The following is a 25518-nucleotide window of genomic DNA, read 5'->3' on the forward strand; positions in this document are numbered from 1 at the left end:
AAACCCAAACGCAAAACAACTTTTTATGGTTTGTTGACGGATGTATGATTGGCACCGGAAACGTGACGGAGGTGGTTCGAGGGCGAATGCAGGACTCCTTTATTCTTGCAGACGAAGAACTATGTCTAGGCAGCTTGCCAGGTGACATAACGAAAACAACCAATCCCATTTGCAAGTGCTAGTACCACGCAGAATATCATTTCCCCCTGCTTTTAAAGCTGTGGTCTTTGCACAGGCCTTTGTGGTCATGTAGACTTCAGCAAGACTGCAAGAGTTGAGATACGAGCCTGTTCGGGAGACAGTGATGTCGAAGGCACTTGAACAGCCTCACTGGGCTCTGAAGATTCGGGGCTTGCTGCTCCCCGTATGGTGAGGACAGATAGTCTCAATTTTCTGGTCTTTGCTGACCAGTATCGAGTACTTACGACTTTAGAACCGTGAGCGACATTGGACCACAGTGGCAAATTTTGCCGAAATGATGCCGTACGGGTCCTTTCGGAGCGTCGCCCGTCACCACCCGGGAGCCCTCAATGCCTTTGATGACGCCTCGACACCCCCTCCTCCCCTGGGCAAAGTTGTGCACCCACACGGAATCCCGGCATAGAACATGAAAGGCTGGATACCGAGAGGCAGAGGGGAGACATGCATCGAAACTTGAACTAACCTTGTAATTGAGCAGCATTTCTGAGGTGGACTTGCCGCATGGCAAAGGGGTACATCTGTAGTTGAGTAAGACACGCGCTAGTTTCGTGCCTATATCACTCACTGACGAAATATTGAACAGAATGTCTTTAAGTGCCAACAGAACGCTCCGCAAGGTCATTTGACTGTGGATTGTACGGCGCGCTACATAAGTGCGTGAGTTTGATGTCAGTCATGAAGTTGGAGCAAAGCTCACTTGTAAATTGAGGCCCGTTATCTGACAAAACTGTTTGCGGCAAGCCAAAACGAGCGAAAAGATCGCGAAGCTGGTCGATAGTGACTTCAGTGATCAACGTTCGGTCAGATAATGCCTCGATCCACTTTGAAGAAAGATCACATCCTAGCACTCTAGAAAAATTATTTTGGTGGCTTCTGGCTTGCAGCAAATAATGCAGCTGACACTCCGGGGTACAAGTATACTTTTCCCTACAGCCACGGCTTAACGGTAAGTGCACCGCAGTGCAGTAGGAAAAAGATGGTTTCCGTTGATGCTTTAAATATCCTCGGCCTGCCACCCACGGTAACCCACTGGAACATACAATGTAATCTTGTAGCGCATCGCGTAAACTCGGTGTTATCACATTGTACAAAAATCAAACGCATTAGTAGTCCAAAACAGTAAAACTCTCTGTGGTGTCCAGTATACGGTGCACCGGTGAACCGGTGCAGATTCAGGGTCGACTCTTTATATAAAACACAGAGTTTGAGCGTGTGGTTTCGAAGGAAGAGGGAGAAAAGGGCTGATGATGATAGCACCGGCTGTATGGAAGAAACTGAAATTGGTGCGGGATACAACATTAACATTTAACTGTAAAAAGTGCGAAACACGTAAAAGCACACCATGCCTGAGAACAAAAACAGTAAAGGTATTATTGAAGTCTGTCAGGGTCAATTTCGACGCAGCGCTTGTCCTTTGCCGTTGCTTTGCGGATGAGTTGCACTTGCTTTATTCACTAGAGAAATAGAATGTGGTTCAGATATCGTTCTGCGCAAGTGCCATAACTAGTTGGCTTATTGTTTGGACGCAGTGCCCAGTGAGGTGTAGAGTTGGCTCTTCTCTGATGCACGAACTAATTTAGATGCGTACCAGGTGCGGAAGTCACTTAGGAGAAAGAAATTCCGGCCTCTCGTTCTGGCTACTTTAAATAGACGCATGTATGTAGCGATGCCTTGCATCCAGCTGTGGGAATTCTTACCCGAACGAGGTAGGTCACCGCTTCGAAATGTTGGATGCCCTAGAACCTCGTATCCTATCCGTATACTGTTGGGTGTATGACGTCTTAGCTTGGACCCTCTCACGAACTGGTTTCAGCACAGCCGAGGGCTGTACAGTCTTTGTCAAAAGTGTAGAGCCCAGGGGGGGGGGGGGGGGTGCTTCTGAACTACGTAGTGCGGCTTGTAATGCATTTTCAATGTTTCAAATCTCTTGTTGGTAAGAATATTTTTTGTTCTACCCCCTCCAATGGGAAGGGCTGCTACTAATGTTAAATTAGTGCCACTACACAGCTCAGAAGTAGACCCCCCTGGGCTCTACACTTTTGACAAAGGCTGTACATTGCTCCTAGAGGGCATTCCAGCAATCCTTAGACGTGTTATGAGTTGACGACCATGTAGAAGCTTCGCAGGTGACAAGGCAGTCGTCCCGTGCAGAGTCGACCTATATGTGCCGAGGTAGTCGACCAAGGAAGTTTGCAACAGGTGTCTTTCCAACCTCTCCGTTTGTATCCAATCTTTGAGCACCCTGTTGAATCTTTCTATTGCACCATTTCCCTAAGGGTAGTACACTGAAGAGCAACAATGTATGATGTTCCTCTGACGCAGAAATTGCTCGACCATTTGAAAGTTGACCTGCGATTCGTTGTCCGTTACAGTTTTGTCTGGAAAGTCCTTCGCTGCTGAATACTCCTTACAGGAACTCGAAAACAGAATGCGACGTTACTGTCGGTACAAATACAACTTCAAGAGACATCTAGTGATAGTCAATCAGGATTAATAATATCAACAGTTGTAAGATGCCCATTTCAAGAGGTCCTACAATGTCCATCGCGAGCTTTTGCAAGGCTTGCTTGGGAATGTCACAGGATGCAAAGGCGCGAATGATGGTTTAGCAGACTAATCAAGTGTCTGACAAATATGACAGTGACTTATAACTTCAACTTGTTTGTCCATTCGGGGCCACCAATAGAGGTCACGCAGTCTTTGTTTGGTTCTTTCTATGCCATGGTGGTTTTCGCGTTCGAAGCTGACAAGCGTAGCCTTCAGCACATCGGGGATTGCAAACTTTTCCCTTCGGAGCAACAAGCCGTACACCTGAGACAGTTCCTCTTACACATCTAAGTAAGGAAGGACATCAGGTATCACCCACATTTTCTGTGACATATTTTACAGCCTCTTGCAATAGCTCGTCTGCAGCAGTAGCAAGCTGTAGCTGCTCTTTTGTCAGGGATGATGGCAAAACGAGCCTATTTCTTCGTCTACTGTTTGATTTGAAGCGCTTTCAATAAGCAGGTGTGAAAGTGCATCTACAATGACATTTTGAGACCCCTTCTGATATTTGATCACAAAGTTGCAGTACAGTAGCGAGCAGACCATCTGGATAATCGAATTGAACGACGTCCTGCGCCAGGCGACGAAAGCAAAGTTACCAAAGCTTGGTGGTCTATGCGCAACACAAACCTTATTCCACAAAGGCAGGCATGCCAATGCTCGCATACAGATAGAATGTCAAAGCCTCTCGCTCAACCATGAAATATATTCACTCCGTCGCAGTCTGGATTCGCGATGCAAATGCAACGGTGGGCATTTTTTCACCATCGTGTTGCTGAAGCACAGCACGCAAACCGTTTTCTGAAGCATCTGTGGTGACGATTGCATCCAAATCAGGGTTGAACATCAAAATGACGGGACTAGCTGATAAGGCGCTTTTGACGAGATCAAAACTGTGTTCACCTTCCTCATTTCAAGCAAACTTTTTATTTGACCTCAAAATCTTTCTCAGCGGTTCGACCAGTTCCAAAAGTTGTTAGGTAGCGACTCTTCAGTGTAAGTTAAATTTGTAGTACGCTGAGGCCAAGTCAAGCTTCGAAAAACACGTCCCACCTGCTAGTTGATCTTGGAGTTCTTCCGTATGCGGGAGAGGAAACTCGTCGGCGCTGGTAGCCTTGTTAGCCTCACGCAGGTCGACGCACAACTACAACGAGCCAACGACTATGAGGGAGACCCATTCCGACGCGGATACGGGTTCTATTACCCCCTGCGACTGCAGGCCGCGCAGCTCCTCGGAAACTTGCTCTCGCAGAGTCAGGGGCAGGTGCTGTAGTTTTGCAGGAACCATCGGCGCGGACGAGCGATGCTGGATGTAGTGCACGAAGTTCTTTACGGCCCCAAGGAATGTTGTCAAAAGGTGCGAAAACTGATCTACAGCACGGCGGGCAGCTAGGGGAGCGATCGAGTCAGCGTGCGTGACCGGCGGGAGGTCAAATTTGAACCGACAATTTTTATGCCCAGGCTACGTATGGCGTCGAGCCCCAGCAAAGACGCTGCCTTTGGTTGAATGTGGAAGAGCACATCATCAGTGGTTTTGCCATGAGTCCCGTCGGCCAGAAAGAATCCGACGATGTTTATCTCTGCTACGGAGTAGTTGTGGAGAGCTACAGCAGGCGAGCACAACGCATAGACATTCGCGAAGAGCCTACAGTAATGTTCTTCGCTCAGCAGAGAGATTGTAGAGCTACTCTCAACAATAGAGAACAAGGACGTTGTTCTATCGTAACTGTGTCATGAATTTCTTTCGGTGGGTCATCCTGATCGCTGACATTTAAGAATGTGATGGCGTTGGCAGTCTCAGCTTTCTGGCACGGCGCTCTGCTTTTAGCAGTTTTTTTTTTCCCCTTGACTTGCAAACGCTTGAGAAATGTCATATTTCCACAATTGCGACAGTGTCTAGCTTTTGCGGGGCATGCAGAGAACTTTGCGAAATGCGAAGTTCAACCACAATGGTAGCAGGTGCCATACGAGAGGTTGAGTCCGTTTTTGTTTCTCGAATGCGGTTATAGAAGCGCTGACGTTTGATTCTTCTAATTACTTTTCTGCTTGCTCGATCTGCTTTCCAATGTCAACTGCGCGTTGAACAGTGAGAGACGATCCCTCGTAAGGCAAGCGCTATCGTATCTTTTTTGAAGTTGTTTCCTCAAGTAGTTGGTCACGGATCATGCTGTCAGGTGCAGTTTCGAAATTACACGTAGCGGTAAGTTCTCGAAGACCGTTTAAGTAAGCATGAAAGTTCTCACCGGGTAGTTGTTGCACTGGAGGAACAGGTCACGTTCCATCAGGTCGTTAGATGTAGTTGCAAAATGAGCATCCAGCGTTGCGACAGCAGTATTGAAGGGGTCTTCGTCAGAATTTGACCTGACACCTGCCCAAGGAACTACGGTGATCCTTATTGCGCCGAGGCTGTGATAGATACGCTGGCCTCCGACTCCGAGGGAGTTCGGAAGTATTTCCTTGCGACACTTGGGCTTTAGCTCGTCGCCTTTAACCGCTTCCAGGAAATTCAAGAAGACTATTTTCCACTGTTTCCAAGGTACTGCGTAGGCAGGAACAGTTGGGGCGGCGGGAACGATCCGCCCGATGTGATTCCGAAAGTATAGTTCTCGGAAGGGAAAACTATGATCAAGTCCTCGTCGCCATTTTATGATGTCCAGTATCCGAACGGAGGGAAAGAACCGGTGCACACGGCAGCTTAGGGTATACTCTTTATTTGCAGCACAGAATGTGAGCGTATTGGTTCGAGGGAAGTGGGAGAAAAAGGCTGATAATGATTGCACGGGCTGTATGGAAAACGAAACTCAAATCGGTACGGGATACAACACTCTTCATTACCCTTTTAAGAAACAAATGTGACACGCCTAGTCCTCCAGTTCGCCCTAGTTTATGCCTTGCTTAGGCGGCTTGTGCGTTTCCATTTAGATCCCCGCATGAAGACCCCGAAAAGTATATGAAGCTATGCTGCTTTTGCACACACATCCTGGTCATAGGCAGCACTTGCAGCATATAAAACATTTTGGAGGTAAGATATAAGTTACACACATTTTACGTTTTTTTTTGTCTACATTCAGGAATGTTATGTTTCAGATACCCTCTTTTAATTCACTTGCCTCAAGATTGTGTGTGTGTGTGTGTGTGTGTGTGTGTGTGTGTGTGTGTGTGTGTGTGTGTGTGTGTGTGTGTGTGTGTGTGTGTGTGTGTGTGTGTGTGTGTGTGTGTGTGTGTGTGTGTGTGTGTGTGTGTGTGTGTGTGTGTGTGTGTGTGTGTGTGTGTGTGTGTGTGTGTGTGTGTGTGTGTGTGTGTGTGTGTGTGTGTGTGTGTGTGTGTGTGTGTGTGTGTGTGTGTGTGTGTGTGTGTGTGTGTGTGTGTGTGTGTGTGTGTGTGTGTGTGTGTGTGTGTGTGTGTGTGTGTGTGTGTGTGTGTGTGTGTGTGTGTGTGTGTGTGTGTGTGTGCGCGTGTGTGTGTGTGTGTGTGTGTGTGTGTGCGTGTGTGTGTGTGCGTGTGTGTGTGTGTGTGTGTGTGTGTGTGTGTGTGTGTGTGTGTGTGTGTGTGTGTGTGTGTGTGTGTGTGTGTGTGTGTGTGTGTGTGTGTGTGTGTGTGTGTGTGTGTGTGTGTGTGTGTGTGTGTGTGTGTGTGTGAGAGAGAGAGAGAGAGAGAGAAAAGACTCGTTAATGAAAACAGAGATTTTAGCCTGCGTAAATGTTCGCTGACATGCTACCCTGCATAAGGGGATTAGGGAATAAAGACGGAAGAAGGGCTAGGAAAAAGTACGTACGGTCATTGAAGAAGAATGGATGGCTTTTTGGAGCGTGATGATCAAGTGAATGGGTAATTTATAGTTTGTTTAACATACCAATAGCACCTAATGTGGTGGAAGATTGGTATGAGGAAGATTATTGAAGGAAGATTGTGCTCTAGCGGCATGCCTAGTTAATTAGTAGGCATGTCAGTAATGTTGATATCCTCAAGCTTCTTTGGTTTATTTTCCATCTCTCGTTTAGAACAATACAGCCATTATCATCATCACCTTATGCGTGCGTGTCCAAAAGGAGAGAAAGAAGCTGTAACACGAGCGAGAACCACGTGCGGCGACCGCTCTAGTACTGCTCGTTTTCAACGCACCCTGTACCTAAATGGCCACGAACTATTTGGCCGTAGCGATCATCTTCGGTTACTACACCATCGTCTTGCTCCTGGCCTTCTGGTCGCACAGCAGACGGCGCTTTCATTGCGACAGCGCGCACGTTACGCTCATAAGCACGGAGGGACGCCGCAGACGCTTTCTCCGCCGGAACCTGCCGCTGATTCTGGGTGCCGGATCCATGACCGGTAAGCCGAATGCTGAGTGATGTAACCAACCTTTGGAAGTTGCTAAAAAAATAACAGCAGTCTATACGGCTCAGTAGAGAAGATTGTCATGCATAGTATTACAACCCTGATCGGAAAAAAAAATGTCGTCGGTCACATAAATCGTAGGGATAGACATGGCGCCTCTAAGCCAGTAGTAATTGAACTATATGTTTCGATATATGTTGCATAGCTTTCGTGTGAGACCTCTGGACACATTTGGGGAATGTTTAGCCACCGGTTAGAAGACCTGAAGGATGTCTGGTTGTGTGCAGGCTGACGTGTAGTGGTCTGTGCATACAACCACGTAAAAATGACATAGACTCGCTATTAAGGCATCGACACTTCCTAATGCTTCATTTGCCAACACAGAAGGTAATTAGATGTCTGCTTAAATTTCTGTTGGTGCCAAATTTTGAACATATGCAAATAAAGTCAGAACCTTTGTGGAATGTTCTCAAAATATAAATAATACTAGACACCTTCTACCCCTCATTCACTAATACAATAAGCTATTTATGTCATCTAAACCTATATAGCACGTTTCGCCCCATCTCATGCAAGTGCAGTCGCTCTTAATTACAGCTACAGGCACACTCTAGACGTATTGAGGTCCACTTTGAGAGCATTTGTCACTGCCGCCCAGTTTAAAGTGCTCGTGATAATTGTCGAGGCAGTGATTGTGTAGATCGGCGCTGTAAACTACACAAAGTAATTACGGGGAGAGTGGAGTTTGCAATGAAAGTTTAAGACAGAAGTTCGGGCTTGTCTGCTCATGATGCATGACTACAGGCCTCGCAAAGCAAAGACGAAGAACAGCGCAGTTATTGCAAACTTGTCTCTGTAGCTGTCCGTACCTGTGTTCAAAGCGCGATGTTTTCGTTATCAGAGGCGAAATGCGTTCCAAGGAAGGAAAATTTTGTCTTCGGTGCCTTCGCGAATCGCGTTATAATGGGCGCATCTATGCTATCGTGGGCACCCTAGTTCGACCGTGAGCCTCCTCTACAGGGTGACGGCAAGCACTAGGATGGTTGTGGTGTGCGACGAATTCGCTCCCGCTGCCCCAATGGCCCAGGGAGAAAATGAGCAGTAGCTTCAGAGGACAGCTGATTGCGAAGTGATCCGAGAACGCGAGGGAACAAAGGTCGGCCAAAAGCGCTCCGTTCCAGATAGTAGTTCCAGCTATTGCATTTAAGACAATGAGATTGGGGACGCTTATTTGATGGAGTGGCACTACGCTGTCAGTTCTGTACTCGCCCTTCACGAACAAACGAACAACACGGAACTTTAGTCGCGCTTTTAGAGTAAGTTGCCATGCCTGTATACATTTTCCTATGTCTTGTCTCACATCGTCACCCATCATGATCCTCTTTCTTCTCTTCCCCTTCCCCAGTGCAGAGTAACAGGCCACATTTTAACCCTTCGGTCCAACCTCTCTGCCTTTCCTACCACAAATACATATATCGCTCTTTTAGTTTTAGGCTGTTAATCTTGAAAGACATTCGGTCTGTGGTAGTTATATGATCTATACTTTAGTAGTCTTTTTTGGTTATGAATAATTAGTCCTGTTCCTCTGTCCCAGCTACTTGGGTTGGCGGCGGCTATCTCAACGGAACAGCGGAAGCTGTGTACAAGAACGGCATCCTGCACTGTCATGCACCTCTGGGCTACGCAATCAGTCTGGTTATAGGTAAGAAGGCAGTGTACTACTTGAACTCTGTCCGCTATGGCATGAGCCTTGAGCTTCATGTATTTGCGTAAAAGACTTCGCTAAAGACAGCGCAAAAAAGGTTCTACAATGACATTGGGAGCACTTTCTCTCTCTTTACTTTCTTACGATTCTGTGCTCTCAGTGACACAAGCTGAGACCTTTTATTTTATTTTCAAATTCCATGGTAGTGCTTGTCCTTCCAAGGGGGAGCTCCTCATTGTCTGGTGCAAGACTTGAGGTTACGACCGTGGTCTGTAATAGTGCTGATTACCCGTTTCACCACATTCATCTCCTCTGGGCTCTGTTCGTTATGTTTATCCGCAATGTCTTGTATATATTTAACTCTCCTTCATTACCCTCATATGTCCGCTTTTCCTTTCGAGCGTGGTGATCAGGAGGATGGTGTGCTGTGTGCGTTACAAGAACATCTTCCATTTGCAGGTGGAACTTTTTTCGCTGAAAGGATGCGAGCCCTGAGACCGGTGACGATGCTGGACCCATTCCAGCATCGCTACGGTCGCTGGATGGCACTGCTCCTCTGCTTCCCAGCCATCGCTGGCGAAGTATTCTGGACAGCTGGCGTCCTGGCAGCACTGGGTTCGTCTATTAGCTCACGTTATTTCATGTGTTTGAAATATGTTCCGATGATGTGAATGCAGTGAATACTCGTACTTTGTTTTGTAACGGCTGTTTGAGGGCATATTCTTGAGCTCAAAAACAGCTGCTCAACACTGCTGCATGCCGACGCAACAGTGAGGTCGCGCGCAAAACTCGCGAGATATTGCTGTGAAACTTCAACGAGGAATCTTTATTGCTGCCGTATAGCCCAGCTCATTTAATTAAAGTTGTCGTAATACAGGTTGGTTGGTTGGTTGGGGTCTTTGGGTTATTCTCGGGGGGGGGGGGGGGGGGGGGGGGGGGTTACCGGACACGGGTTATGCCGGCCTTAATTCGCGGCGGCACTCTTGGTGTCCGGGGGAAGGGGAGATGGTATGTTGGGAGGGGAGGGGGCATACAGGAATTGAGGTCGAGTATTTTGACGCACTACGTTTTTTTCTGCGCTGTTCTTCGCCCAGGTGTTCGAGAACCACTCTTAATTACGAAGCGGCTGTGCAGTATTGAAACGTTCAGTCTTCGTCAAAAGTGTACAACTCAGGGGGTTTTCTTCTGAGTCACTTAGTGCGGCTTAGAATGTATTTCCAGCGTTACGAATTTCTGGATTACAAGAACATTTTTCCCCTACCCTTTCCCATAGAAAGGACCTCCACTAATGCTATATCAGTGCCACTACACGGCTCAGAAGTAGACCGCCCGAGGCTCTACACCATTGAAAAAGGCTGTACGCTTTTTGAACAAGATAATAGGAGTTGTGCAGCCTTCACGCAAAACACCGATTTTGAACAGTGCATATCCTTCCCTCGCATGGAATAGCCAAAACATAAAAAAAATATGTTGCATTTGGATTATAAATAGCAAAATAGTTGACGTTTTCTAAGATACATTCTGCGAATATAATTATATTCGTCTTGCATTATTACGCCATGAGAAAAAATTGGGTTCATGGCCTTCATGCTAAAAACATGCGCTTGTCCACAATTTTTTGAAGTAAAAGGATTGAATACAGTATTTTCATTGCCAAGTTGCTTCACACGTCGCTTGTCGACATATTGTGGCTAATAAGCAGTCTTGTTTTCATTTCCACACTCACTCGCAGGCGACTCAGCGGCTGCCATTTTAGAAGTGGAAGTGCGTTTCTTCGTAGTCACGTCCGCTATGGTCGTGTTTTTCTACACCTCAATGGGAGGCTTCTACGCAGTGACGCGCACGGACGTTCTCCAAATCGTCACCACTTCCGTCTGTTTGGCAAGTCTAATTACTTTAGCTCGATGTTCCTTTTAGCTGCCCTAGCAAATATCGGCACCAAATCAACCGGAGTGACTCAATGCCTGATCCACTGCAATTTTAACGCACGTTGTTCTCGAAGAAATTGTTCACATGTTAAATCTTTTCACGATGGTGAAAACCTTTCAGGTTTGTGTAACCTGCATTGATTATACTATAATCCGGCTGTTCCTGGCAAGCGGATTTCGAATGCTCCCAGGCAACACGTCTTCTTATTGCAGGAAGCTATAATCAGCATTAACGCAGGTGATCAAATATCGCCGCGGTCGCTGATAGGAAGTGCATCTCGCACCAATCGCTCAAGCATCTGGAGTGCTTGCGAAGCGATTTGGTTATTGCTCAGGTAATATCATTAAACGCTTTTTTTTCGCATCGGCAGCTGTTTGGTTTGAGACACATGTGAAACATACGTACGCCACAGTGAGCACCGCGTTACTGAAGCTACAACTGGGTCGGCAGTACCTCAACCTTGAAATGGGCGTCTGCTGCTGGTACTGTGGTAGAAGCACCGATCCCGAATGAATGATGTTCACTATGAACCTAGCAGCACGTAATATCTGATTATTGCACTGTGTATCATACCTTGTGACGTTGTGGCAGGTAGGAATGGAGGTCAGCCAGCCACAAATAGAGCATCTGCAAATCGCGTGAAAAGGTTAATGTACTAGGAGGCTGACGGCGAACATGCGAAAACCTCACGACAGTTTGAATAGAGTAATAAAAGAAAGAGCAGTCTGAATTACGCTGGAAAGCTCAATTTGCCTTTTTGAGGAGGAGTGAGCTACCAGCTAATTTTTTTCATGAAGTCTGGTACGTAATCTAACTGTTAAAGAGATAAAGCGTTAAAATCCATTATCGAATCAGCTCTCTTCAATGTTTTGTATACGGCTTCTCACTTTCGTACTCCGCCGCTTTACCGATTGTAACTGTGTTGCAATTAAGCCTTCAAGTAGAAATGGCGTACTTGGTGCGCGCAGTGGATTTGCGTGCCTGCCTGTCTGGGAAGTAAGGTTGTTGGCACGGTGGGTCCCCCACATAACAACTGGATTGGCAGCGTGACTTCCGGGGATGTCAGCCCTCTTTTCGACCGGTTCCTGATGCTTGTGCTCGGAGGCATCCCTTGGCAGGTAATTTATTAATTAAACATTATTTCATAATCAACACGCCTGCTGCATATATTGCTAAAGTGACCCAAGGTGAAGACTGTGGTTCCAGGCATTGATTTGCAGATCATTTTATCTGAACGTGCGCCGCGTTATTCCTGCCCTACTATTCGTTTCTTTCATCGATCGACTAGATATTGTCTTCTTCTAGGTCTTCACTTCTGTGAAGCTAGAATTTTTTCATAAAATGAGTGAGCCCTCCGTATTGTCTGCAGTAGTCTTTAATTGGGTTAGCTCATTAATGACAGGCATATTGTACAGTGTGGCCCACTAATGATGACTGCAGTTATAATGAACACTTTCATACTACGAACTAGCCCGACTCTGTCGTCAAAAATGTATTAGGGCTAAGACACTGCATCTCGAATAGAACGAACAGCTGTGGTCGCACTGCTCGGGGAGACACGCGCACTGCCGCTTCAGTCGAAAAACAGGTCCCACACCCCGCCACTTGAACAAAGTGTTTACTCTGGTTTAAAAAAAAAAAATAAAAAAAATGCAAAAGGCAGAATTTAAACCGCAAATAACCGCCGTGCGGACACACAACCCTACGGATTTCAATGCCAATCGGTGCTTGCTTGTAACTCGGTTGGACAAGGCGTCTAATGCGGAAACTAAGAAGAGGTAAGCGTCTGAAAGGAGTAGTGTTGAGAGGGAAATTACTGCAGAGTGCCGTTGGCAGACCAGCATCACTGATTTGATGTTTTAATGATAATCACGTGGTGTAACTTGCTGACCAACCCGGTCTGTTAGAATGTGCGTCACGTGTACCTAGTCGTATCCCCGCCTCCTGCGTTGCTGTCGAATGGAGGCAGCATGCAAATAGGCTTGTAGCACTCCCTGCAAGCCGTTGCGCTGTCGTAGCTTCGCTGCTGCTTCTTTACCAAGAATCGAAGACATTGATGACAACCAACCACCGGACTCCGTGAATGCCTCAACCACTATCGGTATTATCGTATTCAGATAGCGGTTGGTCTCCAAAAATGTATCGGCCGAATGCCTATGACCACGTAGGAGAACTTACAAAGCAGCCGTATTGTGTCTGCTTTGGAAAAAATACATGCTAACAAACTCATAAATAAAGAGGTGCCAAGTTTGTCAAACTTCGCGTTTCTTTAAGTAAGATAGGGCACGCCAGTTACTACGATCAAAAGATCCAATCAACAGAGCCCACGTGAATGTCAAATTCGTAATATCTGCGCTAGGAAAAGACAAAAAACTTAAGTGCCCCTCTGCTGCAAATTGCGACTAAAATGGATCATAACCTGATCTTTCAAAGCGACCGGGTCAAAGCTCCCACTCACCAAAAAATCGGCCATATTGTGTGCGTCCGCGTCTGCTTTGTGAGCTAACCGTCACGAGCATGACGCTGGCAAGTGGAATGGCAGCTCACTGAATAGACGTCGGGTTGCTTGACGCTAAATTTGGCAGGAGCAGCAACCTCCATATGGAAGCGTAATATCAGAATCAACTTGCCAGGACTCTTGCATTCTGAGTCAAGCACCTTCCTCCCTAGGCCACGCAGTCACCTTCATACTGCTTGGATAATTTTTTTTTTTTTTCGGTTGGTAGCCTTCGCTACCACGTTATGCCCTTAAAGGCGAAGATACAGTGTCCCTGCTAACTTTTGAACAGTTATTGTGGTACACGTGAATAACGTTGTTTTGCATTATGGCGCAGGTCTACTTCCAACGAATGTTAGATAGCAACACAGACTTCGATGCCCGCATGGTCTCGTACCTCTCTGCTCTGGGTTGCATCGCCCTAGCCATCCCTCCTGCTGTAATCGGCGCCGTGGCCAAGAGTGCCAGTGAGTGTCAGTCTGTACACTGAGTCTAACAGCTTTTGCTCTCCAGGGCTTGTCGTATGTTTTGTGCAATGTGTACAATTTTCTTAGATCATAAATATTTTTAATAAAGTAAGAAAAGTATGCCATTTCCTTTATGGAAAGGTGCCGAGCCAGTTGGTAAACATGACGACCACATGACGTCAACAAAAATAGCGTGCTACAACGTGGAACAGAGTAGAAAACTCACACACACAAAGCGGTGTGTGAGTGTGCATACATGCCGGCGCGTGTCATATTTTTGTGTCCAGTTTGTTACCGCTGCTTTTGTTGAAGTAATCAGCCGCCGCCGATCAGAAACCATTTGAAATATTTTGACACCAACCGGACATTTACACCAATAGTGAAATAAAGGACCTGGCCAGCAACTGCGCTTGAAGTTGTTCCTAGGGCCGTATGCCTATAGGGCTGAACACGGTCATTAAATCCGAGATACATTGGTCTGAAACCTGGAAGAAAGTAAATCCCAGTAATTCTCACGTTTTCCTTGGCACATAATACTCGAACTCATAAACATGCACACTGCTTGGAGTTTTATTTGCATCATTGGGAACCATGTTGCAGAGACACCGTCCATTTATGTCTCCACGGCTTTGTCAGCAAAGCACTTGAGCCCTGTTTAAACTACAAATGCAATTACATGCTGGACACTCTTTGGGATGTACATAGTGCGCGCCGTGGTGCTTCCCACGAGATTGAATGCAATAACTTCATTTTTCTACACAGTAAAAAAGGGATACCTATCCGCTTATTCGGCGGCTCGAAGCTCATGGGTCTGGCCGGCGTCTTCATCCAGTTGAATGAGAGCAAGCTGTGTTGTTGGCTCCGAGATGAGCATCAGAGATTCCAAGGTCTCTGTTCTCTCTTCCTAATGCGTGTGCGTTGTGTTTGGGCATATACAGATCATGTGAACCATGTAAGTTGTGGTTTTGAAACTTGTTCTTGTCTCCCTCTATTGTTTTGGTACTACCTGCTCATGAGCAGGGTGTTGGGATATGTTCTTGGGCGTAGGAATCTCCAAATATTCTCTTTCGCTTTGTTTAGTGATCCGTCAGCTGGTGGGTTTTCAGCTCGAGTTTGTCTTTAATAATGTATGATGTATTTATGGTCTCGGCGCCTATCACGGTAGGGGCATAGGCCCGCCCGGAAAATTTGAATGTCCCTTTTCGATCCCCTAAATGGGATATGTTATTTACTTCTTTTGATATAATTCCTTTGACATAATTACTGACCGCGTACTTCGAATCACTGATTATTATTACTGCCTCTGTACCTGTTATTGCTAGCGCTGTGGTAATTTATACCACCGTTCTTGCAGTTTGAGCGACCAGAGAAGCTAGCTTTAAACTCTTAGCGTTTATTTGCCACTGTGACCATAGCTGGACGGTCCCCTTGCGCAGTTGCTTCAACGTAAACCACATTCATTCCACCGCCGTAGCGCTATTCAAGGCATCGGCTCTTTTGATTCTTCTACTCTTATGATGATGTGGATGGATGTTTTGGAGAGATTTTGAGTCTTTTCCGGAACTCTATCATATGTCTATTTTCGTGCCACTTAGGCCCAAATAGGATAGCAGATATCGAGGTTCTGTAGCATGTTTCTTCATGCTAGTACTCTGGTGAGCGTTTCGTATTATGGGATTCTGCTTACTTCAATAATTTTATCCAGTGTTTGATACTCCGTGCTTCTTGAGCCTTGTCCCTTCTGTGGGTGTACATTGGGGAAATTCAAGAGCCTTATAGATACTTTTTCTAAGGATTCCCTCTATCAATTCTTTTTCTCATTTAGTGAGATGCAGATATGGGGCCGCATATGCTATTCTGGCTATCACGCCTGCACCAGCCTTACGATTCGCCCATTGCCAGAGTTGTACAAATTGCCGAATGGGCGGGACCGGTGGGTTGATACTAGACTGAGTTAGGAGGTCCCACCACTGCTAGGTGAAGGGCAGTGTGAAGGGAGTATGGGGCATAGCTATTTAAATTCGTTTACAGGAAAGGAAGCGCGCAGTATCTCACTTTTTCCGTTTGCACCGGAGCCGCGCCATATTCGAAGTGATGAAGATGGGAGTGAAGGCGCAAAAAGAGAGAAAGGTTTGCTTAGGGTGCAGGGCTGCGGAGTAATTTCGACCAACTTCGGATCCTAAACGCGCACTGACCCAGCACAGCACACGGACGCCCCTCCGTTTGGCCTCCATCTAAAAGCAGCCACAGGTGGTCGGTTTTGAATCCAGGCACTCTGGTTCAGCAGTTTAGCGCTTCGCACAGCGGTGCGCAGCGATTGCTATACTTGAATTCGGGAAATAGAGTAGTATACACTAGTTGCTTTTAGCGCGTTGCCCTGGTAGCCGTAGTCATGTACTTCGTCGGTGTCTGTCCGAGGCCGCTATCTCTGCGCGTGAATGAAATGGTAAAACATTTACGACCGAATATGGGTGGTGGCCCATGACCGCTCGTGGCTCGCAGGTCTACGCGGCACGGAGAGTGCTATCGCTTCAGATACTGGCCGAGAGGTCTTGCGTTCTGACGGCCTCTTCCTCCAGTCGGAATGTTAGGAGCTAAGGCTCAGGCTCCGAGCTACACAGCAAGGTCTCCCAGGTTTCTCTACTATTTATTTTGTGTGCTCCTCCAAGCGAGTTCGTACATTCCCAAACTACGTGATTGAGGGTTCCTCTCTGAAAACAGAGCTTCAATTTATCGTCCGTGGCCTCGGAGAATATGTTCGCCATAACCGGGGGCGCATACGTGTAGGTTTGCAATCGTTTACAAGCGATTGCCAGTCTGCTATTAATGTGTAAGCATTAAATGTGTATGTTTTCAAGGTCATGTCATTAGAAGTTTGTCGCCATGATTACGTTCGAATGAAACGATTGATAAGAGAACGGCTGGTTTCACTAAATAGAGGGTGAAAAAATCTATGTAATGAAATACGTTGGTTAATTAGTTAATTAATTAGAGCCAATTAAATAATTCAGACGTCGGAAATTCGTGTCACCAGCAGCATCATGTTAGAACGATACGAGTGACAAAAAAAAAAAAACGAATGGCTGCACTATGTAGTGGATGAAAACTTCTCGCTGGAAAAATATTGCTCCATGCAGATTAAGTAGTTAATTAATTAGAGCCAATTAAGTCCACCAGACGTCGGTGTGTTTTCAAGGTTGTATCACCACAAGTTTCTCGGCAGGATTACGTTCGAACAAAACGAGTTATAATAAAACGAATGGTTGTGATAAAGAATGAAAAAATCTCACTGGGGAAGCTTTGTTGCATGCGGAGAGTTAGAGCAAATTCAGTGAGATGCTGTAATAGCCTAGGGAGTAATTTTAACGTGCAAGATGAGTGACGTGTACCCAACTTTCATGAGGTGTTACGTTATAGTTGACGTCACAAACTGGAAGCCTCTTCTTCCATGCCTCTTTCTTCTTGAAAGAAAGCGTAGTCGAACGGTTCAGTAGTCGAGCCACCACGGCGGTGCCCAGCGATTTCTCTACATGGATTCGAGAAAGAGAGTAGTATCCATTACGTAACTTATTTAGTGCACAGCACTACTAGCCAGCACTACTAATTTCAGTCCCTCTAGATTTGCTAAAGTTTCTGGGAGTTCCCTTATTGCCACGTTAAAATGTAAGGCAGACAACACTGACGCTAGGGGTGTGCCTTCGCTCTACACCTCAGTCATGGAAGATTGTAACGTTTGAAAGTTCATGCTAGCAGATCACACGTGAAGAAATTGCTGATGCACATGTACGTTTTGGTACCTACGTTTAATTTGTTAATCCTGGCAGGATTGCCTCGTGTTTCACATTGTCAAACGTTTTCGTAAGATTTAGCCCAGGATTCTCTTTGAGTCTTTTGAGTCCATTATACCGTGTTTGGTTTGGAGCCCATCGTCCTGCGTACGCAGGTGCCGTCGGAAGCCGATGCCTCAGTGCGTTCCGCTTGATGATGCCCATAAACCCGGTCTGGACAACATGTTCCAATAATTTCCCTACAGAGGGGTTTAGGGAGATTAGTCTTAGATTTGCCAGTTGCGGAGACTTCCCATGTTTTGGAATTAGAATTATATTTGCCGTCTTTCACTGCTGTGGGAACTCGCTCTTTTCCTAGTATTCCTGCCTATATTTTAAGTGTCTAAAGGAGTCGTCGTCTAAGTTTAATGATTTTATTTCGTTATTCCGTCTGGTCCCAGACCCGAATTATTTTTGAGTCTATTTCTGCCCGCTCTTCAGCCTCCGTGATAGGGATGTCGAGTGTTTCGTTGGGCGTTCTGTTGTAATGGGGTAGTGAAGTACGCAAGATATTCCCGCGTAGTTTCTATTAGTTTTTTCATGAAGTCCTCGTCATTACCGTTGTACTCGTGTCCTGTTTTTGCTTACCTTAAGGCAGGCTACATCTTTAACTTTTCAGGGTCTAACAGATGCCGAAAAATACTCCATGGTATTAAGTCTCGTGGTCCTCCTGAAGTTGCGGCTCCATTTCTGCTTTTTGATTCGACGATCTAGCCTTCGTTTAGCACCCCAAAAGTGTAGAAGACGATTCTTCGCTATCTCCAGGGTGTTGTACCCTTCAAGTGTTTTGATGCCTAACATCGGCGCCGCTGTCGATTACTGAATGTTCTTGGTTGGTTCCATCACCTGGACCCATCGTAGATCTCTAAACTGATCGTACTCAACTACGGCCGACATGTGCACCTTACGTCTTGGAGTCTTCCTTGAGGGTTTAGTATAATTACATAGTTATCGCTTCCAAAATTTTGGTTAGAATTATTGCATTCTAGACATGCTACGTGTTTTGAAAAACTCACCTCTGGTTATCTGTCTGCGCTAACGATGTTTTTTTCATTCTCGTCGGGTCTTTGGGGTCGGTGTTAAGGGTGAGCCCCAGGTTGTGCGCGTCTTCCTATACAATTGTATGCGTTTCGGTAATTGTTGTCGGTATGCCCAATCCTGATGGTGTGCATTAAAATCCTCTATTATCAACACTTGAAGCACTGAGAATAAGATATGCATGCATGCTTCATGTGGTTCAGCCGTGAGGAGGCGCACTGATCACAGAGCTGCAGCCTTTAAGAGAGTGGTGCATGTCACCGTTGCGGCAGTGGCGACCGTCAGCAGGCAATGTTAGTCCGCGCTTACGTTAATCAGGTGCGCCGCGTGCTGTTCGTGCGCCCTCGACTTCGGCCCCTGTACCCCCGCGCCAGTCACATCTTTCCTTCACCCCGTAACTTTCTCAAAGGGCATATGTGTACGCATGATGATCCTAAGACCTCGGCTAAGCCCCGCTCGCCGCATCGTGAAGCAGCTCATGCTCATCTCCAGCACTTTACGGGCGCTCGCCTGGAGACGGAATTCCGACCTCTTGAATGTAATTTCTTTGCACAACGAAGCGTCAAAATTTGTAAGAAGGAATGACAGGGGTAAACAACGCTAGCGCATCCAATTCGCATTTGAATACCTATGAATTTTAGAGTATCAGCCCTACTACTTGGGGTGAAGCTTCTGGTTTCGCTCCGCTGGTTGCGAACGACTTTGCACTGCCCCTTCGTCTCGTCAAAGACAACTTTTCCAAAAATATAAAGGTCACAGAACAATGACGCGGTGGTACCGGCGTAATCGCGTCAACTCTTAAGTCTTACGCACCCCCTAATTATAACCTCTACAATCTTGCTAAACCATGCAAAAGTATGCTTTGCACAGCTTTCGCTCGTGTGACTATAGGTTTCATTTATACTTAAACTTCAATGATTTTCCTCAGATTTCACAGCAGCTGGCTACAGTGGACCACACCACCTACGGGTTCAAGATAGCGGCAGAGTGCTACCCTACTCCATCCGCTACCTGACTTCTGGTCCAGTCTCTATCCTTGGCATGATGGGCATCACGGCAGCCATCTTGTCGTCTGTGGACTCTTCCATGCTCAGCGCCTCTCTCCTGGTGACCAAGAATATCTACCAGGCCCTACTTCGGCCTACGGTGCGTGTCCGGCGTCGCATACCCACGATGCGTATGAACAGGCATACTTTTCAGATTGAGCGGAGATGTGCATTGTTCTTAAACTAATGACCGAGGAGGGAATTAGCAACATGTGGCAGAAGACATCCAGAGTGTATAAAATACTTAGAGTTGGAGTTAAAGTTTTTTCTTTTACAAAAAAGCGGAAGCCAAGGCAAAAGACGACAAGCCTGACTGGGCCTTGGCTCCCAAAACAGATAACAACACACAACAGCACACGCCTCTAGTGTATATAAAATATTTAAAAAAAAAACATTACGGAACACTTACATACGGTATTTAAAAGGTATCAATACATGCAGTATTCATTGGATATACAAATCAACAGACCGACCCCGCCGGGGTGGCGCAGTGGTTACGGCGCTCGACTACTGTTCCCAAGGACGCGGGATCGAATCCCGGCCTCGGCGGCCGCTTTTCGATGGAGGCGAAAAGCAAGGCGCCCGTGTGTTGTACGATGTCAGCGCACGTTAAAGAACCCCAGGTGGTCGAAATTTCCGGAGTCCTCCACTACGGCGTCTCTCATAGCCTGAGTTGCTTTGGGACGTTAAACCCCACAAACCAAACCAAACCAAATCAACAGACCACGCACTCAATAACATAAATTTCATAGCAAAAAATATTTACACAAAAAAGATCGCATATGAGAAAAATACAGCTACTACCACCATTAAAATTATAGGAGATATTCATTTAAATATTGTTTTACGTTCTTTTTAAATACCCTAGGTGCCAATGAAAATTCCACATTTGGTGTGTTGTTGATAAGGGATGGCACCTGAAAAGTTAATTTCTGTTTTCCATAGTTGGTTCGAGTAATAGGTACAGGTTGTTTTCGTGTTCGCAGATTATATGTTACTGTAGATCTATCAGGTAGGGTAGTATACAGCCTATTATGGTGAATGTACTGCAGAAGACGAAAGTAGTAATTCTGATTAGCGGCTAATATGGCATATTTTTTAAATAAGGGTTCTGTACGCAAGTCGCGCGGTATACCGTAATAACCTTCAATAGCTCGAAGGGCTTTTTTTTTTTTTTTGGAGAACAAGCAACTTATTATTATTTGTAGAAGTGATTCCCCATTAAAGAATACAGTATGTTAGTTTGGAATAAAAAAGAGCATAATAAATTGAAATTTTTAGCCAAACGGGTACCAAATTAGAAATTATGTAAAGACATCCTACAATTCTGCTCAAGTATTTTACTAAATTTAAAATGTGCGTATTCCATGAAAGGTTTTCATTGAACCAAACGCATAGAAACTTGTGATTCGTAACTTGCTTTATAACGTTGCTGTTATATTTAATTACTATACTACATTGAAGAATGGTGTTGATTGGCCTAAATATGATGTAGGTAGTCTTATTAAGATTCAAACTGAGTTTATTTGCCGTCAACCAAATCTCTAAATTGTTTAAATATTCATTGACCGTAATTTCTAATCTAGACAAGGCACAGTCGGTAAAAAAAAATAATTGGTATCATCCGCGTACATGATCAAATCAGGTGAGTTAGGAATATTTGTGATATCATTAATATACACTATAAATAACAATGGTCCCAAAATTGATCCTTGGGGAACACCTTGCCGTATAACCATGTTAGTTAAGCAGCAGTTATTAACTCGTACAAACTGTAGCCTGTTCCACAGAAAACTTCTTAATAAATCTAGTGGCACACCACGGACTCCATAATCAGCCAATTTACTTAATAAAATATCATGTTGTACACAATCAAATGCTTTTCGAAAATCCAGGAAAGAACCAAGGGTATATTTCCGACATTCAATGTTATCAATTATTTTTTTTAATAATCATTTAGCAATGATTATTATGCGCCCAAGCGAAGCCGGGCGGCTACAAAAAACTAGGTAGCCGTCACAGGCACTTCTTTGTTGAAAAAAATTAGAAGTGTGAAATTAAGCCTACTTTGGTGCGGAAATTCGACAGCATTGCGAGTTTCTTGCCTAGTAATAAGCCTGTTCTGCGTTTCTTTGCTTTTGTGACCTCAACATCTTGTCTAGAAATGTTTGTCGCATACAGCTATAATCTCGACGCGTTGCTGACTTAAATTCATATGACGGGATCAGTTGACATAATCACGACCAATAATTTGCCAATACCAGAATTATCACAGTCACTATCATTATAATTAACTATCACAATCTTATAAGCAATATTCTAAATAAATATTTAATCCGATTACGTCATGTGACTGCAATTAATGTTAACCCAACATCTCACTGATTTACTTTACCAGTCGTATATCTATTTATCAGTCTTATCATCGTCATATCATCACTATCAGTATTTTGTCAGCAAAACTCTAAATTGACAACGTCATATCATCACCGTTAATGTTGTCCTAAATTTCAATTGAGTTACATTATCAATCTTGTGTATCTTATCTGATTATCATTATGACTATCATGACTCACTAGTAATCAGTACATTGCATTGATACGACCTGCCTCATTTTCATTACCGACTAGCTGTTAATTACCTGACTGTCATAAGTCATCTTCGTTATCTATAGTATACATCTCGTGGTCAAATGTCCTGTCCACACATTGTGTTCACGCCTCCCATGGGCCGAGAAATGCTTGTGCATTAAATTTTGACCTGGCCCGGGGACCGGACCGCGGACCACTGCCTTTCCGGGTCAGTAGATCTAACTGCCTTTCCGGGTCAGTAGACACAGCCACGATGGCTAGCACAACAGATATTACGGCGAGGGTGAAATTATGAACTGATTCAATTGGGAATGGTTTTGTTCCGACATATAAAGGTTTCCCAAGATGGAGTAGACCTTGTACAAACATTGAACCAACACTGTACCCCCTTAGAACTGTTGATAAGTTGTTCCTCGCCTTCAGTCAGTTCTTCTAGCCCCCTGATTACATTTGTTGGCCAAATGACTGGTCCGGATTGACGGTGATCGTGGTTCTAAGCAGGTTCAATGTTATGTTTCTTCAACCACGAGACGTTTGGGAAATTGTAAACCTTTTTTACAGTCGTAATGCAGCGCTAGGGTGGACGTTAGCGGTAATAGCTCCTTTACAACAAATTATTCTAACGCGACGGTTTCCCTTAAGCACTGGGCCATAAAAGAAAACAGGCTCTCTGTTTTGCCAGTCACAAAAACGTTGTGAATGATAAGAATTTTTATGGCCTCTTGAGGCTGATGATACTAGGATGGATGCGAGATGGCCGAGCATTAGCCGTGGTCGTGAATCCTATTTTTCATGCGTTTTCTTACTTAACAGATTTTCCTTTTTGTAATTGCATTATCTCGTATTAATTTAGATTCGCTAATATCCAACATTCCTGTTCAGCTGTTCTTTACACGTGCTTTTATTTGCTCGACTGTCGCTGTTTTTTTTCTGCTGAAGCAATGTTATTCGCATGGAAGTTTCAGAACTGGCCACTGGTGTGACAGCATCACGTTAGTAGATGCACTAGCGCAGGCAAATGGGGCGAAACGACATCATGGCATATGCACACGGGTGAAGGCTCAGGCGGCAAGCGGCGATTCTTCATGCGTTCATATCATTTTTTTCTAATTTCATACCTGACTGATAGGGATGGAGACCACCGCAGAACATTAGAAAAGGGCTGATGGTTCCCGCTGTAAATGCTTAGCATCCGCATATTTTTTTTCAGCGCTGATCTAATGCAGATAAATATCAGAGAATTGTTCTGAACTTGGCGAAGAATATTTATACGGGAGCACTCGTGTTAGTCTCTTCATTTTTAGTTGTTGGATAGTAGAATGAACCTTTGAAGCCTTCCTCTTCAAATTGTATTCTGTGCAGTGTTCGAATTGTGTGGGGGATATTCTGGGCAGGATTATCCAGGGTTGAAAAAGCTCAAATGAACCGGGCCCTCCGTTCTATGAGGCCCCCAGAGAACTGAAAATAAAAATGGAAGATATCGAGGTATGGTTCGAAAAACAGTGAAGTCATCTGCCTGCGCTTTCCCATGATTAAAATTGGAGCTTATGTGATGCGATAGAATGCCTGAAAAGCTGTTCGTAGCATCGCAAGCTTAATCCCAAAGTCAGCCTCATGTTTCGCCAGTCATAGTACAAAATTTTGTACTAACCTAATTAAATTAAATGTAATAAAAATGTGTTTGCCTGGTTTTGACTGGTTTCAGTTGATTTCAGCTAGTCCTACCTGGTACTCAGCTGGCATTACCTGGTTCCAGATACCAACCAGTTGGAAGTCAGCGGGTCTTAGTTGGTGGTTAAGTGGAATCAATGATTTCTAGCTGGCTTCCAGTTGGGAGTCAGCTCGTACCATCTGATAAACCAACGGATATCTATCATTACTGCTGTTGATGTCAGCTGTGTGTTTTATTAATCTGAGCGTAGGTAGTAAACTCGGAGACAAAATTATTAGTTAAGCATTATGACCGCTCATAGGTGACAGTCGCCGCAGTAATTTGTCACTGCTGTGAGTGGAGACAAGAGATTCTCAGGCGAGTCAACGTTAAAGATTTGATAAAGAAACTCTCCAACTAAACGTCTCCAAAACTCTTACAGACACGTAAATACCTTTATTCACTTCTTCAAAAGTTGAATGAACAAATCTCACATATTATACGAATACATACGACTGCGCTTAAGTCTGCTTAAGAGCGGAAATGGTGAAATCCACGTGACAGGACTGTCTTCATTAACTGCACCGTAATGACATTGTCATCGGTACTATCATCATGATCACTATCGCTACTATCATCATAATATTATCTACAAAATGTATCATCAATGCATTGCTACTATCCTCATTATCACTATCACTAACTGCAGCGTCATTGTCATCGCTACTATTATCTTTACGCTGGGCAAGAAGAATTCCTATCTGTTTCTCACGGGCCCAGCGTGGAGTAGTGGCTCGCGCGCTCGGCTTAGGATCTGTGGGATAGAGAGTTTGACTCCCGGTGGCGACGATAGATTTTTTGTTTTGTGGCAGTGGGACGGACGTTTTCCGATCGCACTTTCTGTACTCGGTGGGCATGGACTAGAAAGGCTTTCGCTTCTAAACTGCAATTCCTGTGAAATATTTAAACTGATATTTTCTTCCAATGTAATGTTTAATGTAATGTTTCTGTAAACAATAAAGCGCCTGGTAGGCAGGCCCGATAGCGTGGCTCGAATGTCCACACTATTTTAAAGCAAAACGCATATTCGTGAAGGAGGATCTCCATGGAGAGCCGGAAAATAGGAGCATTTACTTAGAACGAAGACAGCGCAAAAAAAAAAAAAAAAAAAAGACAGGCGAAGAAGACGACAAGGAAGAGGAGGAAAATAGCAGGGTGCTGTGTCCTCGTAAGTGGTTGTCCTTTTTAGAGCTGCCTTCGTTCCTGGTATGAATCACTTACTAGCCCAGCACCATGTTTATTATAGGGGCATTAACGCTGTCCTATAATACATTTAAAAGTGGAGCTTATGTATTCACCCTATTTTTCCGACCGCCATCTACGGCAGCGGTGGCTTCTCTGTGAAAAGAGCTGCATACGGAATCTCGTAAAATGTAAATTTACTCTGCAAATTGAAAGCTGAAAAGATATGTTACATATACAAAAGAACCTCATTCTGTTTTAAAAGTGTAAATTATGAGAAAAACGTAAACTATACTGTCTCTAAATGTAGACAATCTGTAAAAACGGAAATATCCTTATTTGAATGTGTTAAAGCTTTAATTTTGTGCCAGTTCAGTATAGCATTGCCATATTCCAATGGCGCCATTATTTCAAAACATTTAGCGCACCACATGCTTGCAGT

The 25518-nt window shown here is 44.9% G+C and overlaps 1 protein-coding gene across 1 annotated transcript in view; it reads left to right on the forward strand.

Moving 5' to 3' along the window:
• The first annotated feature begins 7043 nt into the window (after positions 1-7043).
• LOC146197008 (uncharacterized) overlaps positions 7044-25518 on the forward strand; it is an 88587-nt gene continuing 70112 nt past the window's right edge. Inside the window, exons 1-7 of the mRNA XM_084597111.1 lie at positions 7044-7077; positions 8678-8785; positions 9248-9403; positions 10521-10669; positions 11686-11835; positions 13552-13681; positions 19475-19692. Coding sequence (XP_084453237.1) covers positions 7071-7077; positions 8678-8785; positions 9248-9403; positions 10521-10669; positions 11686-11835; positions 13552-13681; positions 19475-19692 — 918 coding nt within the window. The 5' untranslated portion in view covers positions 7044-7070. The remainder of the gene's footprint in view (positions 7078-8677; positions 8786-9247; positions 9404-10520; positions 10670-11685; positions 11836-13551; positions 13682-19474; positions 19693-25518) is intronic.

Source organism: Amblyomma maculatum, chromosome 3 (genome assembly GCF_055883805.1).
Source record: "Amblyomma maculatum isolate TAMU_Amacu chromosome 3, ASM5588380v1, whole genome shotgun sequence".
NCBI lineage: Eukaryota > Metazoa > Arthropoda > Arachnida > Ixodida > Ixodidae > Amblyomma > Amblyomma maculatum.